The following is a 20,092-nucleotide window of genomic DNA, read 5'->3' on the forward strand; positions in this document are numbered from 1 at the left end:
GCTACAGAGCTCTGCAGGCTTTTTTTTTTTTTTTTTTTTTTTTTTTTTTTTTTTTTTTTGTCAGTTTGCCCAAATCTATTTATGCTTACCATTTTTCTTTCAAGTTATGTTGTTGTAATCAGGCAGGAACTTAGATACTTTCTGAATGTTAAATTACAGTCTGTTGCTATCAAAAGAACGAGTGCAGTATCTGTCATACATCAGTCAAGTTTTATATTAAAAACAGAAAAGCCTATCTAGTGTTTTTTTTTTTTTTTTTTTTTTTTTTTTTTTATTGAAAGACTGAAATCTCACTCTTCTGATAGTTAGACACAATCTAATTTTCCACTGGTTTTATTTACAGCCTGTTTAAGGTAATGTTTTCTGTGCCAGTATTGTCTTTTTCTTAAATACTACTTTCCATTGCATGTGCTTTTTGTTTTCTTAAGGTAAAGTATATTTTCCCTGGTGCTTTTGTTGTTTGTTTTGTTTTGGGGGTATGGTTTGTGTAAGACAAGATCTAGGCAAGCATTTTTTTGTGTATCAGCCAGGTAAAGACAGCCAGGTTGTGATTAGGTGCTGCAGGCTTTTAATGTTTTCTACAGAATGGTTAGGACCTACAATTTACTGTGCAGAGACTAATAAAAATGAAGTCTTCTGTCATCTTAATAAAATGAAGCAGACAACATGTAACACTTTCTGTGGACATGTTACTGGAATAGTTTCGGCAAGGAGGACTCAGAACCAGTGGACTTAATGATACTTATTAATAACTGCAATAGATTTATTGTGTCTCCTATTCTCTTCCCACAGACTTCCACAGGTTAAGGAAACAGACAAATGTTAGATCAAGCTTTGCTTTAGATCACTTGCAATTTCTGTGAAAGCAGCTGATGTAGTTATTTTAAACCTAGGAAAGCCTTTGTTCTGTCCAGTGAGCAATGTATCTACTTAATATTGAGAGAGAGATTAAGAGCAAGTTATCTTGAATTTGAAAGTGAATTTGCTGGAATTTCACAGAGAAATATTTCTATTCTTTCATTCCCCAAAGCAATTAACATAGTTTTGATGAGTCAACATTTACTTAGATAAATCTTTCTGTCAGCAGTTTATAACTGTATCTAAAGTTTTATCTAGCTTTAATGTAGTTCAGAAGTAACACTGCCTTTTCCTTTCTAGTTCTCCTCACATCATACACGATCCTAAAATTATTACATTGGCTTCAGAGTCCAATGTTCTTCAAGGCCTCAAATGTGAAGGGGCATGTTCCCCTGTAACACTTCAGCTGTGCTGATGCCATGAGTCAGTTGTCTTCATGTCAGAGCATTTATTGGCTGTTAAGCCAACAAATCTAGTAAAAAATATCATTTTTATCTAGTAAAAAAATAACATTTGGAAAGGCTTGCAAGAGAAATTACTTGAGAAATGAGGATGAGCAAAGTAAGTAGATGCTAAAATGGACTGTGACACTACTTACAAATAGTGCAATGAGACATCTTGCTTACAACATGAATACTCCTACTTATATCCTGCAAGTTTAGCTATGAAAGTAGAATTCATAAGTGTAACAAACGACATAGATGTGATGATAAACATCCATTGTTATAAGGAATTAGAATTCTGACCTAATTCCTGGTAGGACTTATCACCAATTTATAAATAACTTAGAGATATAAGACGTGGCAATGTCTTATAATAAATAAATAAACAGAAATAAATAAGCAGAATAAACAAAGTGCTCAGAGACTTCAGCCCCTGCTACTACCACTTTCTCGGGGGGGGGGGAGGGGGGAACAGAAGAAAATGATGTTAACATCTGTGCCCAAGTCCATTTTCTGGCTGGCTTAACTCCATTGAAGAGTTGGGTTTAGGGATGGGTAGAGTGGGTGCAAATGATAACTGTCTCTCTGATACACTTATTACTGTTTTTACCGATGTCATGGTGAAGAGAGAATTGCAAGTATAGAATGCAGCTGCAATCTAAACTGACCCTTTTTGTCATCATGTATAAGAAGTTTTAGTATGGTTTGCCCTAATGACTAAGTTTTTAGTAACTAATTCTGATTTTTTCCATCAAAAGAAGATTGAGATATGCATGATCTAATCTTGCTTTCCAGGTTTTGGGAAGTAAAAAAAAAAATATGTGGCTTTTTGCCCAGCAGATGTTTTCGTACACCAGGATGTGAGGGGGTGTGTGTGCATATATACCTGTTTATATAAAACTGCATATGTTTTGTCCTTTTATACCTTAAAAAAAAAAATGAACTATCAAAAATATCTAACATAATACCTCATGCCATGATCACTGAGAAAATGTATTTAATGTCCAAGGCACTAAGGCACTCTTGCCTTTAAAAAAAAAAAAAAAAAAAAAAGAAAAGAAAAAGAAAGTTCTTAACAGCGCATTAGAAGATATGTCAATTATACTATGATAGTTCCATACTTGTACTCTTTAAATGTGGTTGAGAAAAGTAAAGGAACAAATTATAAGCAAATCTTCCCATGATTAGTATCAAATTTGGGAGTCTTTTTTCCTTACACTCTACCCATTTCATTCTTCAGGGAATATGGTATTTTCAATCTATGAAAAGATATCCTGATGTGAATGTACATCTGTCATTTGCTTAGATTTAAAACCTGCTGTGACCCTAGTCCAAGTGAATGGGCTGGAAGTGGTAACCCTGGCAAGGTCTGTTACCACAGTACTGATGGGAGCTTTTTTTCTTACTCTTTGTTCACTGTGATAATGAACAACTTCCCTCCTTTTTTCTTTTTTTTTTTTTTTTTTTTTTTTTTTTTATACAGCTGGAAGTTGAGGTCACAGATTTAAGTGGAAAAGTCATTGATGGGCCAGTCCGCCTAGATATTTCCGTTATTGATCAGAATGATAACAGACCAATGTTCAAAGAAGGACCTTATGTTGGTCACGTCATGGAGGGATCCCCTACCGGTAAGTCCATGCCAGTCATATATCTGTATAGGCATACTGAAATGAAATCTGGATTCAAATACATACAATTTTGTGAATATTTAATAGTCATGGAAGCTTAATGTGGTGACGTGCTTTGCTTACTCTGAATGGGGATAGATATTCCCTTTCAATTCCTTGTATTGTATGTTGATAGGACTAGAACTAGGTGTTATACTTTGTTCATACTTTATTATTTATGCAGTTCCTAGAAATCATGTTGACTTTTTAGTGAGTTTAGCATTTCTGCATATAATTGCTATTGTTTGATCAACTGTAGCTGTGATCAAAAAAAAAAATCACGTTTCATATAAAGTTTACTTTCGTTGTGACAAGTACACAACAAACCAACAAGGCAACTTAGACTATTTCTTCATTCAAGCAAGGAACATGCTTCATATTTTATAATTATGGCTGCCATTTGGAACATTCTCTCTTTCCTACTGTAGTTCTCTATCACATTCTTGATTTACTTCAGATATTGATTGCTTACTAAGAATTCAAAAAAAACTTCCTTACACTGTTCTACTTCCATTCTCCTTGTGTTGTAACTAGTTTCATCATAAACTTAGGATACATTACTATCAATTTTCTCGGAAATTTCTAAGCATAAATCATCCAATAGTATGGAACACTACTTTATTTTCTCATTCATACTACAGCTTCTTTTTGTTATACCTACTTAAATAAACATTCCTAGACCACTGATGCAGGTGGTGTAGTTCTACTAAATTCAATGCTCCCAAATCCAGCATTTCAACAACAGAAAATGATGTGAAACAGCTCAAACTCTGCAGTGTTTAAGCCTCTAATGTATGAGCTGTGTGCTTCTGCAACCCTTCCAGTGGTCTCATTTCTCTGCATCAAAGCAGAAGCTTAGTCCTCGTATGTGCTAGGCACGCTTCACAGACAATATGTTGTGTAATATTTAGCTGTGATTTAATTCCAGGCTATGGGACAATATTTGTTTGGTATTTGCTGGATGTTCTTTCTTTCCTCAGCCTATATACAAAACTTCTTTTCACTGCTAAGGATTTTTTTTTTTTAATTGGCAGTTCTGTTTTTGCTCATCAACAATTCTTGCTTTTTTTTTTTTTTTCCTTTTATTGAAATTTCTGCTTCTAATTCAGTATGTGTGTTCCTCAGTCCAACTACCACTGAATTCTTTAATTCCATAATCCATTTTCTCTTGCTTCTTCTTGATATTTGTCCATGTAACATTTGACATCATCATTGTCTTACCAGTTAATCAAAGTTTAAATAATTTTGCTCAACTTCATCTTTTTTTGTTATCCTCTCTCTCTTTCCCCCAGGTATTCATCCTGTTAAACTTCATAAGCTCATTTTTTTTGTGTGTGTGTCAGGAATACCAATATTTGTAAAATTATTTTGTGCAAAAATGAACCTGTGTAATCAATGTCAGCAAGAGTCTGTCATAGCTCTGTACACAGAGCTATGGCGTCTGCTCAACAACAATTTTACGTTGTTTACATCTGTTTTCCATACTTCTCCAAACTTTATGGCATGTATCTTAAATTTATTCATCAGGTTCTGCTGTTGTGCTGCTCCCAATCAATAGTTCCACTGCACAGCTTGATAGAAACCTTTATGTTCATGTGTTTGCATGTATGATTCTTGATTCCTTCTTATTGTATTAATATTGTATTGTTGTGTTTCTTCTCTGAAACTTTTAAAAGAAAGGGTTTGTGTACTATGTATAACCTGAATTCCTATCACAGGCATCTTCATTCCAGCTATAAATCAAACCCATTAATTGAAAAGTGTTTTTTTGTTGTTGCTGTTTTTTTTTTTTTTTTTTTTTTTTTTTTTTTTTTTACTGAAAAATCACTAATATACATAAGTATCTTGGTTCTGTATTTAAGATCACTGGGTCAAGTAAGTGTCCATGGGTTCCAATAATTCAGTGATTAGAGATATGTAATTATATAGGCAAAGATACATGCTGTGAAACTTGTCTGAAAGATTTTGATGCCTTGGTAAGGGACTCAGATGGGATTTAGGGATTATTTTGCTTTAAGTCATTCATTGCTGGGTTCCTGTGTGTTTTCTTGTGGGGCCATAATTTTAGCATTCACAAACCCTGGAATTTTCTAGTGGCTTTCCATATATTTATTTCCATGTATTTTAATTTTATTAAATTTAAACATGTACGTTGTTTATCACTCACTGGAAATATTTATTGGAAATATTGGAGAACTACTAATAAATTAATTTTGGAGAGAGTATTGGAAATTTAAATTCATAAATCTTCATTTTAATATTCAAATTAAGCTTTATGTTGGACTTCCTTCATGTTGCTCTAAGATATGTTCTATCTTTTTGTTTCCTGAAATACCATTTCTCCTTAGTTATTTGAAAGTTTAATTCCTTAATTATGGAAAGACACAAACTTGCTTTTGCAGTGATCACTATATCAATAGTAATGCTAAAGTGATGATTGTCTCAATTTTTCTAAAAAATCATACATTATCTTTTACAAGCTTAAAATTCTCTAAGTTAAATTTACGGGAGAACAGTGAAATATTGTGCTATGCCCCTTTTAAGAATCTTCTTTTTTGTTGCCACTGAAACTAGTTACAAGTAGAAAAATCACAAGAACGCATGGAAACAGTATGTATTTTTTTTTTAATTATTCATAAATTAAATGAATTTTGTGTATTGTCCCAGTGCAGATGTGTTTTGGTGGTGTTTTAAGATGTTATCTGTGTTGCTAAGGCCATGCTTTTCACAGAATCACAGAATTTCTAGGTTGGAAGAGACCTCAAGATCACCTAGTCCAACCTCTGACATAACACTAACCAGTCCTCCACTAAACCATATCACTAAGCTCTACATCTAAACGTCTTTTAAAGACCTCCAGGGATGGTGACTCAACCACTTCCCTGGGCAGACCATTCCAATGCCTAACAACCCTTTCGGTAAAGAGGTATTTCCTAATATCCAACCTAAACCTCCTGTGGAACAACTTTAGCCCATTCTCCCTCGTCCTGTCACCAGGCATGTGGGAGAACAGACCAACCCCCACCTCGCTACAGCCTCCTTTAAGGTAGAGAGCAATAAGGTCGCCCCTGAGCCTCCTTTTCTCCAGGCTGAACAAGCCCAGCTCCCTCAGCCGCTCCTCGTAGGACTTGTTCTCCAGACCCCTCACCAGCTTCATCGCTCTTCTCTGGACTCGCTCATTGTTTTGATTCACCTTTTGTTTGTGTGATTTTTTGAACTGACAGTAATCACCACTGGTTATTTTGTTAGTTAGGATATGTATGGCATCACTTTATGGCAGATGCAAATGCCTGGGCATAGAGAATACAAAATATTATATTCATTACACTTAAAAAAAAAAAAAAAAAAAAAAAAAAAATCAAGCTAGGGCTTGCCATAACTTATAACTTATTTTCTGATTAACGTATTTGAATGGTAGCTGATATAGTAATATATTTATTGATATATTTTCATGGAGTGATTCCATGATATAGGTAGTTATGGGTAATTGGTTTTCATGGAAAACTGTGAAATTCCTGAAAGTACCTTAGTCACACTCTAACAAATGTACACTCACATATATGTTTAAATTTACTAAAGATAGTTTTAGATTTTTAAGGTATTCTTTTCCTGAACAAACAACGAAGTTGATGGCTATGTATTTTTTAGGTGAAAAAAAAAAAATCTACTAGAGAAATAGGCTTTTATTTTTATTTTATTTTTACTTCTGTTGGTTACTGTATTCTCTAATTTCAAACAGGGTACTGAATTCAGCATCTATTGCATCAGGGAAATAATAGATGAGCCTGAATCATTGACAACTATGGTGTGTTTTTTACTGACTGTAATGGGTTTTGTGGTAACTGTACTGCTGATTTCTCACCTTTTTGTTTTCTAAGTTATGACCCAGTTTATTTCCTATTGATCTCTGGTCTATCAAGCTGCCAACTCTAGGGTCTGTGCCCTACTGCAGATTCAGTGAATTAATGAATGACTTATTTTATGGATTATATAAGCAGAAGCATTTGGGTATGTCTCACTCCTTAAAGAATGAAAAGAGAAAGCTGGTTAAATGAACATGGCAGCCATCTCATTTCACTTGCTAGAGGCATTTAGCAGAAATTATTTTAAACACATTTGACATTATGTGACTTGTAACAATATGCTGCAAGCCCAACAGGGTAAAATCTTAACTGAAGTGGTTGGAAAAATTGCTCAAGAATTGCATTTAAAAAAAAAAAAAAGTTTTCAGCAATGAACAATAGCCTGAATACATTGCATTTCAGCTGAAGAGCCCCAAAGCAGGACTGATAGATGTCTACAAATAATTGCTGGAAATAAAGGAATGTTTAAAAACCTTCAAAGAGGCAAACAGAAGGAACTAAGAATAGTAGCCTAGAGGGATGTTCATTATCACAAAATAATTATTTGTAAAAATTGATAAAGCATGAGGAAGGGTCTGTAATACTAAGTACTGTTGACAGCTGTGGGCTTTTAATAGGACATGGCTATGATTTGGATAAATAAAAACTGGTTCTTAAGATGGTGGCTTCTTATTGAGAGCGACCTGCTAGTATATTCTTTTGATAATTCAACTAACTAGCAGTTTAGTACACTTATGAATGAAAATGAGATTGGATATAATAGATGAGAATCAAAAGATACCAGGAAAGGTAAACTCCAGGAAGTCTGGCTTAGCAAAATGGTGAGGATATATAACATAAAACCTCTTCCTTTGTCTCTTATGTGCCAGTAGTCATCCTCAATACATTGCAGATGCAGTAGTCTTTTCTGGCCTGTGGTTTTTAATTCCTTGATATGCCTTCTGATTTATGAGGTAAGGTTACCAAAGCTTTAAAATGACAAATTGCGTTGAATTTGGTGAGCTCTCCAGGACCACTTCTTTCTTGTGATGTGTAAATTCAGTAATATTGGGGGGAAACCCACAGGGGTGTTTTTAAGAACTTTCACAAAGAGCCATCAGAAGAGAATAGTAAAGCAAAAAAGTCTTTTTGTCTTAAGTAACATCTGAAGTTCTCCAGTGCCTTCTGATTCCATCTGCATTACGGTAAGATGGTATTTCTTCTTACTTCAATCATTTTTGTCAGAATAAGTTACCAAATTGTGCATATGCATACACTTATTTGTGTGGTTTTATACACATTGCAACCATTTCGAAAATAAAGATGATGCTCTTTCTGGAAGATGAATTTGGAGGGGTAGTTCAGGATATAAAAACTTAAATAGCATAAAAACAAAAACAGTGTAAATATCAACACCTCTTTAAATAAGAACTAAGCATCATTTGATGTTGTAAATCTGAAGAAGAATGGATTGTATATATGTATTGTGCTGATGATTTGCACTTTGAATTTTACTCAAAGTATGACAGGGAGATTTTCAAAGGTTTGGAGAGTTCCACACAGAAAATCTGCAATTGATTTAAAGGAATGCAAACATACTGTGTAAAACTATTTTGCCAAACAAAATGCTTTCCACAGCGGAGTATTCAGGAGCAAATACTTGAAAAGCAGTTTGAGTGAAGATAGAGTTCATGACCATAATGAGAGTAAAATATAGAATGTTTGAATAAGAATTGCAGGAAATGTAATCAAAGGAAAGAGCCACATTTTGATACATCTCGAAGTGTAGTTCTAAGTAAAAGCATGTACTTGAAGTACTGCTGACACTAATGATGATCTTAAAACAGTGAAAAAGTGAGTTCAAGACACAGCAAAAATGGTTTAGTGCTTACAGTGTATAAGGAGAATCAAATAATTGCAATCACTTATTGGTATTTCTTTTGATATGAGGGATTGTAATAAACTCTTTAGGGTATGCAGCTACAAAAAATTCTACCGTGCTTACCAAGGCAAATATCAAACATACATTTAACTTTTGTGTGATGGAGGCTTGTATATATTCCTTGTAGAACTACTTTGTATGGTATGGCAATACTGATGCATTTTGGTACTAGAATAGAAACTATTATTGGCTCTTTGTTGTGATTTTTGTTGTGATTTTTATTTATAGGAATCTCACCATACCATAAATTAAATCTTTAATAGCATGCCTACTAGACCATGTCTTGGTCTCAACAGGGTGGGCATGATCTGCTAGCCCTGAAGAAAGTACTTATCTCACTGTGTATTTATTGTACTGGCTTGATCCAAGTTACTTTTTTTTTTTTTCCACCTAAGGTAAATAAAAGAAGGCGTTTTTGTTTGTTTGTTTGTTTGTTTGTTTTTCCATTTGTTCATTTACAAGAAGAAAATACTGGGGAAAAGCTTGTAAAGGTATGGTTTAGCTTTACATCCTGTGTGTAACCCAGAGCTAAAAAATGGTTCAGTGATACATATTCTTGAGAGAGGAAAAAAAAACTTGTCTTTGAGCCACTTTGGCTTTGCCTCTGATTAACAGAACTGCTGCAAACGTGAGTGTACATTGCAACCCCACTTATGGGTGGTGCTTTAACAGGTTCTGAAGACCTATCAATTCAATCTCATTTTCTGCCTGCTAGCTGCTTAAGGTATATAATGTCCGAGATCATTATTTCATTTTAAAATATTCATAGTTTTGCTAAAATCAGCAGTAGAGAATTTAGAAGTATGTATAGATCTGAGCTGCAAAGCTGGAATGTCTCAGTAAAATCCACCTCAAAACTATCTCCAAGTTAAATACTTGAACTTGAGCTTTTTTGATTCAGAGCAATGTCTCTTGCAGAAATACTTTGATTTTAGTGGAGGTTTGAAATGTCACACAGTTAATTATGAAACTTATTACTATGAGCTGTTGTAGAAAACAAAAGTATAAATTGGTTCAAGGAATTTGATTTATCCAGGGTGAAAAACTTCCTAAATGGCTTAGTTATTCTGTATTATGGTATTTAATTAGATTCTGGCCTAGGAAGCCTCTGATTTAAAGGAAACAGAATATAGAAAAATCTATCTTTAGAGATACAAACTGCTATGCTGAGTTACATCTAAAGCCTAGCATCCCATCTCCCTCAGTAGATGATTATGAGAAAAGTATATTAAAAAGGATTGTATGTTCTGTGTACCAATGTGTGTAGTTTTATGCATACTTTAAATGTTAACCACAAACTAGCAATCTTTTCTTAGGATTAATCGTTTGCCTTTCAATAAATATGTACTTGTGTCTGTGAAGCTTTTTGTAATCTAGCCTGTAAATATAATGGACATGAAGTAGTTAGACTTAGCTTAGGGATCCTGGTATTCTAGTTATTGTCTATGTATAAAAATGTCTATATACAAAGAAAACAAAAGATGTTCTGTATCTATAAATAACATGTAGTTGTACTGTAGCAGAGAAGGATGTACATCTAAACTAACACCCCTGTGTGTTTTTGGAGGAACTTGAGAGGATCAACCCATTGAAGTATTATCCAGTCATTAACAAGTTGCCCAGCAGTGCCAGTGTGGTTAAACCAGCACCTTCTGAGTAAATTTAAATAATCTCAAGTGTAGCAATTAGCAGTTCACTCGAACTGAGTGTCTGGTGTGAGCGTCTGGAAGCAGGAGTCTGCAGTTCACTCCAGGGTTCAATTATTTTTGTTTTCTGGCAGAAATAGGTGAGAGTCAGAAAAGGCTCCAGATCACCTTGGCTGCGCAAGCCACAGTGGCTGCCATTGTTTGTAAGGACCAGAAACAAGCCACTCCCCTTCAGCCCCAGACAGAAAGTTCCCTTTGACTTCTTATTTTTATGCACAACTGATTTGCTCACTGCCTCTCCTGCTAAAGTAACTTTGGTGAAACCTTTCCTCTAGTTATGCGATGATATACCAAAAATTACTCTTACAGCCATACAGCCAGATCAGCATTAGTGACTGATGCTAAAGGTTATAAACGCATTATGGTCTCTTTACATTGGACACTTCACATAGTAAAATATCCTCTGTAATATACTGGCAGGCACATAACAATGAAAGCGAAGATGGTTAGCTGGCTCGGCTCTTTTTGTGTTATAGCCTAGGTTCGTTGAATAAAAATAAGCATGTTTCTGAAATAACTTTTTTTTTTTAAGTGCTGGAGTCCTTTCTGGTTACTGAAAAACTAGGTCTCAAGTGTATTAGTGTAATTCAATTTGTAATTCTTTGCAAAGGGAAATTTATGCATTAGTAAAGTTTCCCCTTGCTCTTGCATCTGCTAATATATACCTCTCAGAAAAGGAAAGGGTGGGTTTGAAAGGTTTAAGCAGCTTGGGCACTTGAGATGACCTTATCCTTAGAATTGACTAACTGAAAGGTACTGTACTGCCAGGAAAATATATCTGAAAAAAAAATAATAATAATAATTAAAAAAATACACAGCTCTGTGGCATACTGGAGAGCAGAATGATGCCACAGCTCTCTTGATAGGCTTTACTAGTGGTATAAAACCTCAGTTTGTGTAGATACAGTCCTAAAGCACCATTTCTGGATATTGCCCATCATCTATTTGCAGGCCAGCAGCCCTGCAGGCGATGTGGTGAGTTGTGCTTTAAGTTAGCGGACTGTCAGTGGCCACACTGCTGTATTTTGTTCAAGCCCTTTGAGGTGTGTGAAAAGGGTGTTAAATCTTCGCAGCTTGCAATCATGTGCCATAAAATTGTTATATGATTTGGAGACTGATGGCAGTAGATACGGTAGCTGAAACCCTACCCCCACTTCCCTGTCCTCTCAGGCAGCTGGATGTAAATCCTGGAGTTGTGTTACCAGGTTTTATAACAATGGGGCATCATTTCCTTTGACAGTAATGCCATGGTGTGGTCACTACTCCAAGTGCTGAATGGAAAAAGGCCTGTAAATTGTCAGTGCAGGCAGGGTTTGATTGCCTTAGTATACAATGCCAGGAGCAGCCAATAGACAGATCTATACCACCTTTATTGTGAAAAAGTCACGTAGCTGAATAGAAAACATGAAATTGCAGGATTATTTATTGCCTTGCAGGTTAATTTGATTATATTTTTCCCAGTATTATTTGAAAGCTACTAACAGATCATGTCTTTAAAAGAGAGAGGAGAGAGCTTCCCTATATTTTAAACTTTTGTTTTGTTTTGTTTTAACCTCTTTTTTTTTTTTTTTTTTTCTTCCATGTTTCTCCCTTAATTTCATGCCCCCTTGGGGTTTAAATTGCAGTCTGTAGTCTGTATTCCCAAGAGGTCAAAGGACAGTTGTACAGTAGTACAGACAATTGTGATGCATGAAAAATAACTTTAGTAAGAGTGATTGGACAGTATAAAGTACAGAAAAAATCATGACTTTACACTGTTATTTTTCTTCATAGAAATATTCAAAATAGTTATCTTGTCTTAGGTATATCACACAACTTTCAAAAAAAAAAAAAAAAGATGGGAAAACACATTTATTATTAGAAATCTGGTACTGTTAGTAAGCACTACTAAGCACTACTAAATTGCTTGAAATTTAGTAAGATAATACATGTATTTTAAAATAATCTTTTTGTTCCCTGAGAATGTTTTGGTAAGGTTGAAAAGATTATGATTGTCTTTCTTAAAAAAAAAAATATAAAAAAAAATCATGTCAGTATAAGATAAGCAAAGAGCACATGAGTGAGTTAAAATCATACACAAGTGTGATAGATTGAAGGTGAAGTCTCAGAGTAGTGAAGATAAATATATTTTAAATATGGATCTGAGAAAATGTTACATATCCAAGGCAATGATTTTTGGAATACCCAATGTAGCTCATCAGTGTTGTGATTCAAACATACAGCAGTAAAACATGATAATCATTATTGCAATTGTTATCAGAAGGATATCTTACAGTTTTTACATAGATATAAGTTAGACTATTTTATAAAACTCTAAATCTAGAGGGTGGGGGGAAAACAAACATATTTTTAAGAATCACTTTTCAATCAAGAACTTGAGTTTTAATTTCATCTGACATTTTAAGAAGCACTAATTTCTGCAAGACCAAAACACAGAGAATTACTCTGAAGCTGTCTCATAGCTAGGTACGTAACCTAAGTATATTCACTTCAAGTTTGAACCAGTTGGATAGAAGGGACACAGGGACACGTTATAATTTAGACTGTATTCACCAATGGATTACAAATGGTTTTCAGGAGCACTTATGCTTAAAAAAAAAAAAAAAAAAATGTTGCCTTCACAGTTGCTACAAATGAAGTTTCAAAACTCTACCACACTAAGATTTCTTCTATTGATCACATGCCAGAAATAAAACTTTTGAAGCCACTGTTTATATATTATGTCTATTTCGTAATTATGAGTTACTGGGATAACAGATGATGGTCTATTTGAAAAAAAATCTTTTGAGAGTTTGAAATTTGGCTCTGTTCTGCAATTACAATAAAAGCAAAAGTATTCAAGTTCTTGAAGAAAATTGCATAAATGCATCTAAATTAATTCAACTTTATAATCATCTCAAAGCAATTGATAAGAAAATGTCAGTGGAACAATTTCACATGGTTGACTTTTAACACTATGAATTGTTTTTCTGATTTTCTTTATATACAAATTCTGGAGAACTGACCCAGTCTTTCAAAATGTCTCAGTAGTAACAGCATAGCAACAAAGCTACGTGTTTCAGTACAAGAATAGCTCTAATAAGTTTTCTTCACGTTTGTTAAGAGCAATAATGCTAAGAGCATTTGTTTTGATTCTTACTACCGTTATGTCTCTATAACACTATAAATCAAGTCATGGTGTAAGAAAATTGAAAACTGTGGAATAGTTCACATGGTCTTCACATCCATTAACTTACGTGGCAATGTTCCGATACACCTGTTTCTTCCTGAAGACACTAACTACCTAACCAGCTCTGGTTTAGGTAGACCTGCTGCTAAGTTTTTCTTTGTTACAGTCTTGTTCCAAAATTAATTCATTTCCTAATATTGGCCAAAAGTATATGGAACTTTATTACCTGGAAGTGTGTACCCCATCCTAGTAAATAACTCAGAAGATGGGACGCACAATTGTTACAATAGTCAACTGGTCGTGTCAGTACAGCAGGGTTTAGCACCTACTTTCCAAACAGTTTTCAGGAACAGATATCAGCTCCCTTTTAGCTCAGGACACAAATCACCTTTCAAGTTCTTTTCACCAGGGATAAAAATTTTAATTAAGTACACACACCAACAGTATTTCTTGGCCTCACTGGTTTAGGGCTTAATAGGCCAGATTACACTTGATCTTGCAGAGGGAGGTAAGATATACTTCCCGTGGCTGGGGGTATGTGGAAGGTGTGTTGATGTGGGACAAGGACAAAAGCAAAAAAAAAAAAAAAAAAAAAAACAAAAAAAAAACAACCCTGCAAATTCAGTTTGTCAAACCTGTTTTAATTTTCTCAAATGAAAATACACTAATCAGTTGTTCAAAGCTATAATCTATCATCTGTGGTGTTAAACAACTCCTCTGGGAGTTGAAACCATTGTGAGTGTCTCAGTATGTTTTTACAATCAAAATTCCATGACACTTGTTTAAATAACATTCTTTTGAATAAACATTCTCTTTTACGTCAGCAATTATAGAAATGGTCTCTTTCTTTAAAACAGTTTCTAATTTTGAAGATGTAGTTATTTGAATGTTCTTTATCTGTCATTTCTTGCCATCAGTGCTGTGCTACTGCGGTGTATCTGAGAAGTTTGGGAGGCATCTGAGACATTTAGGTTAAAGGGAGTGCTAATGAAAGATCTCTTCGTGTTCTGTCAAATGACAATTTTTTCTGTCTGCTGAAATCTGGTATTGTTAAATCAATGGGTGTAGGAATGTCAATTAAATTGATGCTGGCTTCTTATTACTACAAAACAGTGTACTAAAAATACCAGAGTTTTGGTGAAGAAGTTTTCAATCGTATCTATTTAGCATGGCAAAAATAATTTTTGCTACATTACTACACCTTTGTTTGATTCAGAATATGGCAATAATGTAAGCCTGAATCTGTTAATAAAATATACACAAATTTCAGAAGGGCGACAGTGTCTGAGTTGGATTCTGCCCAGGACTTTTCTTCAGAAATTAAATTCACTTACCTTCCTTTTATTTCATATTATGTTGCATGAACCATTAATTAACGTCATTGATCTTGTAGTCTGAATTGTATAGCACCTGCAGAACCCTTTCTAGGAAGCTTCATAACTTAAGTATTGCTACCCAAAGCTCTTGTAGTAAATTCTCTGATTCAGCACCTAGGTAGCACTTACTTTTCAAAAAGTTCTCCTTTGGGGTACAGTACCAATTATAAAAGTGCAATCACAGCAGTTGCATGATACTAAAATAAAACTTATGCAATAGCATATAATAGCAAATCAAACTATTAAACAATATACAGTTCCTTTCTATATGCAAGATTAGGTTCTTACTCCCACAGGCTATGTAAGTGCTACACTCAGAAGAATTGTAAACGTTTGCAGGATTGGGCTGGTTTTGAGAGCCCTGGAATGCAGCCAGGGAGAACAAGACAGGGAAACATCCTGCTGATCTGTTTGAATTGAACTTGCTTTGGATTCTTACACTAAGAGACTGAAGATCAACTCCTTAAACTGAGGAAAAATGATATCCAGCTACTTGGTGACCAGGATCTGTGTTATACTCAGGTGTCGTAACATTAGTAGCAGCACCTAAATAAAAGCAGTTTAAGATTTTCATTTGTCAAATCCTGCAGTAGTCAAATAACGTTGAGGACTGTTCATCCAAATCTTATTGCATAGAAAGCTGAATACCCCCAAAGTCACTATGAGAATTTCTGGTAACTTAAGAGTGGTCATACTTTGAAGGAGTAGTCATATAAGGGAGGAAAAAAAAAAAAAAAAAAAAAAAAAGTTCAGCAAATGAAGTTTATGATGGAGTTAAAAAAAAAAAAAAAAGTTACAATAGGTGGTACTGTTCTTGTTATAGCGACTTTCTTAAGGTGATGGAACAAGAGGTCCCCAAATCTGAGAATAGGACTTGGTATAGGAGCTCAGCATCCAACTGCAGCAGGGAGACCATAGCTATGGAAAACAAAAGCAACAGAAGCACATCAGCATGTTTTAGCAGACAGAGTAATGTAACGTGAAATTGCATATATTACTGTTTGGACACGCTTGCAAACATTACTTTGCAAACTCTTGTTTTTTAATTTAAACAGCTTTGCCTTCTTGATTTTTAAGCTTAACTATATCATAGTTCCTGTTAATAAAAATCTACAATACTTAAAATCATAAGACAAAAAGGTAGGCTTACCTGTTGGGTTGCTTGTGATCATATTTATTTGGCAGTTTAATTCTGGGAGGTTACACTTTCAACAGGTTTGGTATGTGCTGCAGGCTTACTAAATAAGAACTGAAGAGTTGAAAATTGATCTATTTTTTTTAGCCAGGGCAAAAACGTTAATAGTATAGCTTTTCCTTTCCAATTTCATATTTTGAAGGCTTGCCTTTGCTAGTTAAGATAATGTAGTTTATCCATCCTTTGGGCTCTTATTTTCTCATTACTACAGCTGTATCCAAGAAGTGAAGGTTGAAATTGTGAGCTTCAGGCTTCATTGCAATTGAATAAAGTTTTAACGCTTTTTTTTCTTCTTCTTTTTTTTTTTTTTTCTTCAAACTGAATAATCCTTTTGGAAGTAACCAAAACTTTTAGTTTTCTACTCCTAATGGTTTCTAGCTTACAATTTGACTATCAGTTTATTTACAAGTAGCTACTTATAACTTGTAAGTGTAGTGGAAGGGCATCAAGATTTAGAATGCTTTCATCAATTCCTATATAGATTAAAACAGCAATTACAGTATTAGCAGCATACCCTTCCAAATAGCATGAATAAGGAAGTCCATGCCATTTCAAAAAGCCCCTGCACAGAGGCGTTCAGAGCTGCTTGTTATACCACCTTCTGCCATGCACTGTAATGTGGGAAACTGTTTGCCAAGAAACCTTTGTTCTGTGTGGTTTATTGACTGTAAATATCTTTTTCCTAAATGAAGATAAATCAAGTTTCCTGACAAAGGCTGTGATTGTTTTCTCAGGCCTCACCCACAGACAGATGCTGTGCTTATGCATGGGCTGTAACAGGGAAAAAGTTCATTCCTACCATGCCTCTATTAAATATAATATTGCATAAAAAGTTGTGTTATATTTTGTCATGAATAGTACTTTTTTTTTTTCTTTTTTTTTTATTCGTTTGGCCTGTTGTGGGGTTTTAAACCATGTGGGCTACAGTAGAGGAAAAATGTCTCCCCTGGCTTTTGAATTTTGTCATTTTCATAAGCATGGCTGTGAGAATGGTGAGGGTGAGCATACTTAAATAGTAATAAATTTACTTGGTCTGCAGCAGCCAAAGAACTGGAAAACATTGAGGGGGGTGGGGGGGGAAGGATTAAGAGAAACAGAATAAGGTAAAAGGCTTTTGTTGTTGTTGTAGCTGATTTCAGGGCTTAAATTATGTTTTCTCTTGCAAATCTGGTGTACCTTAGCTGTAGGCTAGTCCCTGACAAGGTCTAGGAATTACGACCTGTTGAATGCTAAGTAGATGGTGTGGACCAATATTAATGAGGGGCTGTGGAGCAGTCGTCTTATTACTGCCAGCCAAAGGAAAAAGAAGGGTATTTCATGGTTTGCTACTATGCCTAGGGATATCAAATTTACATATGGCCTAAAACTGCTGATCAGAGCTAATCTCCATGATCATTATAGCTTGAAGAAAGTTTTAATATTCAGGATTTTCAGAAGTTTTTCTGAGCAAAAATAGGCTGCATGAAAGTGGGCCATTGGCAAGCCAGGAACGTGTGCTGCTGTCAAGAATTTTAATGGCTTGATGCTGCAAAGTGAGGACTTGTGCTCCAGTCCTTGTGCTCAGTAAAACTTTTTGCAGTTTTATTCACACCTTATTTTGTTAAGTCCTTGCTAAAGCATGCTTTTTCCCTGGATCTATCTGGTAGATCTTCAGAATACAAGAAAGAGTGAAATATGGCTGGTTGGGAGAGTCTTGGCTGCAGGCATAGTTGTGATTGTTGTTGGATGCCCTTAAAGTTCCTTCTCCTTGAGAGTTTTTCCTGGTAGGATCAGTCAGTCTGCAGTGCAGACAGCCATCTTAATTTTTATTAGCGCATGGAAAGAAGGGGCACAAAATGTTTCATGAAAAAAGAATCACTTTTGTTTTTGATTTCTGTTCTTTATGATCCTGGTCCAAACAAAATTGGAAGCTGAAGGTAACATGCGAGGTGAGAACTGTGCTTGCTTCGCAACTCTGTACATGGTATCCCCAAATAATTTATGTCAAATTTCTGAGGAAATCTGAAAGTCATTTCACTTCTAATGATTTCTAGTCAAATGGCAGGATTTGGTTTGTAGATACATTTAGGATCCATATGTGCATTTGCCTGCAGACTTCATATGACTTCTGCTATTTAGTTGGCATTTGCTCTAATGCAGTAGCTAAAAAATTCTTACATCTTCCTCAAGGATGTGATTGCTTCTTAAAGCATAGGTGGAAGACTTTTTAAGAAATAAGAGTCCTGGTCAAAAATTGCAGCTGAAAAAAAAAATTGCCAGTTGAAAATAGCATCTTAAGAAAAGAAGACTGAAAAAAAAAAAAAAAAAAAAACACCTCATGCTATTTTTGCAGATTTTTCTTTTTTCCTGGGCACAAAAAAAAAAAAAAAAAAAGGTGAAAACTGAAAAACCAGACACTCCCCTCACTGTCTGTTTGCTTCTGCTTCAGAAGAACTATTACTTAAATGCTTGTAACAACTGGTATCTCTGAGAAAGAGTTGATGGGGCCTGTCATGGTTGCTGTTTTTATGCTACTCCAAACAAGCTAAATTTTGTGGCTTCTCTTTGATCTGTATAGTATCTTTTTCCCATTTGGCTGTGGGAAATATGGGATGCTTTTTACATACCAGATCAGCATGTTTTCTCATCTCTCTGCCCCTGCTTGGCTTCTGTCATGGTCCTTGTTGAGGCAAAGCGCTTCTGAGTTCTGAGGGCACAAGCTTAAATGTGTAGAAATCAAGAGTTTAAACAATTTTTCTTTACAGATCTGTTGATTTCTTTTTGCGCCTCATACACTGTGTATTTTCTCATGTGTTAAACTGCAAGACCCAGAAGATACATTTCTTAAAGGATATAAATTTGGGTTAAGTTTTTAAAACGTGTAAGGAATTTTGTCAAGTGAGCATCTTGGATATATGAGGTTGCTTTGAAAGTCTCAGCTTTGATGTGAGTGGTAACCTTGTCAGTGGTATGTTACACGGTAAGAATTTTATTGCTTGTAAGCTGTCGAGTAGTACATATTTCTATGTGCTGGTAGATGACATTTTTTGAAACCCCCTCGTCATATGTACGTACGTACATGTAGTTTGTTTTCTTGCAAATCACTCCTGGGATTGGATCCAGTGAAAACTGGTCTGAGATAGCAGTTCCAAATTTTTCTGAAGCATGATGAGCACCTCCAGCTGTGTATTTTTACTTTTAAATATATTACTTGGGCTTTTAAGATTAATCTGGGAGACCACTTGTATAAGATGCAGAAGTCATTACTCTCCTACTTTTGATTTTTCAAGTTATTTTTCAAGAACGTAAGTCTTACTTTCTAATTAACTATTTTCTTGCATGGTTGGAGATGACTGCAACAGTTGGCAACTACGAGTTGCTATGGAGATATATTCTTTAGGCTTTGTTAGGTGAATGATGATACTTAGATTTACTCATCATGTACCTGGAGTATGTATGTACATTTACATCTTAATTCATAAAATTCTACTGTATAGTTTAGATTTAATATTTGTTAAATAACATTATATTCCAAGTTTTGGAAATTCCTTTCAGAGTTGGACAAATAACTCTGCAATATCTCAGGGAGTTTTTAAACTGATTATGGAGCATGAAAGTTGCCTCTTTGTAGGTGGCATGGGTTTGTTTATTCTCTAGGATGTTAACAGAGACAGTTGACAAAGAGAGCATCAGCTGTAAGTTTGATAGAAATAAGGTAGGGAAATGAAGCCCCACTAGACTTTGGGTTAAAGTTTCTGTTAGTGAGGGAGTATAAACTTCTTCAGTGACTCTGTGAGTAGCTAGTTTGAAATAAATTTGAAATTCTTATCAGTGCTATTCTTACCATTGCTCTGCTCTTCAAGCAAGCTCGGGTTCAGATTCTGCTATTTAAAACAATGCCTGGAGAAAACCTCT

The 20,092-nt window shown here is 34.9% G+C and overlaps 1 protein-coding gene across 1 annotated transcript in view; it reads left to right on the plus strand.

Annotated features, from left to right (window-relative positions):
• The window catches only part of CDH13 (cadherin 13), a 482,496-nt gene that overhangs the window by 279,020 nt on the left and 183,384 nt on the right, over positions 1-20,092 (plus strand). Inside the window, exon 6 of the mRNA XM_032195360.1 lies at positions 2,785-2,929. Coding sequence (XP_032051251.1) covers positions 2,785-2,929 — 145 coding nt within the window. The remainder of the gene's footprint in view (positions 1-2,784; positions 2,930-20,092) is intronic.

This window comes from Aythya fuligula, chromosome 12 (assembly GCF_009819795.1).
Source record: "Aythya fuligula isolate bAytFul2 chromosome 12, bAytFul2.pri, whole genome shotgun sequence".
Taxonomy (NCBI): Eukaryota; Metazoa; Chordata; class Aves; order Anseriformes; family Anatidae; genus Aythya; species Aythya fuligula.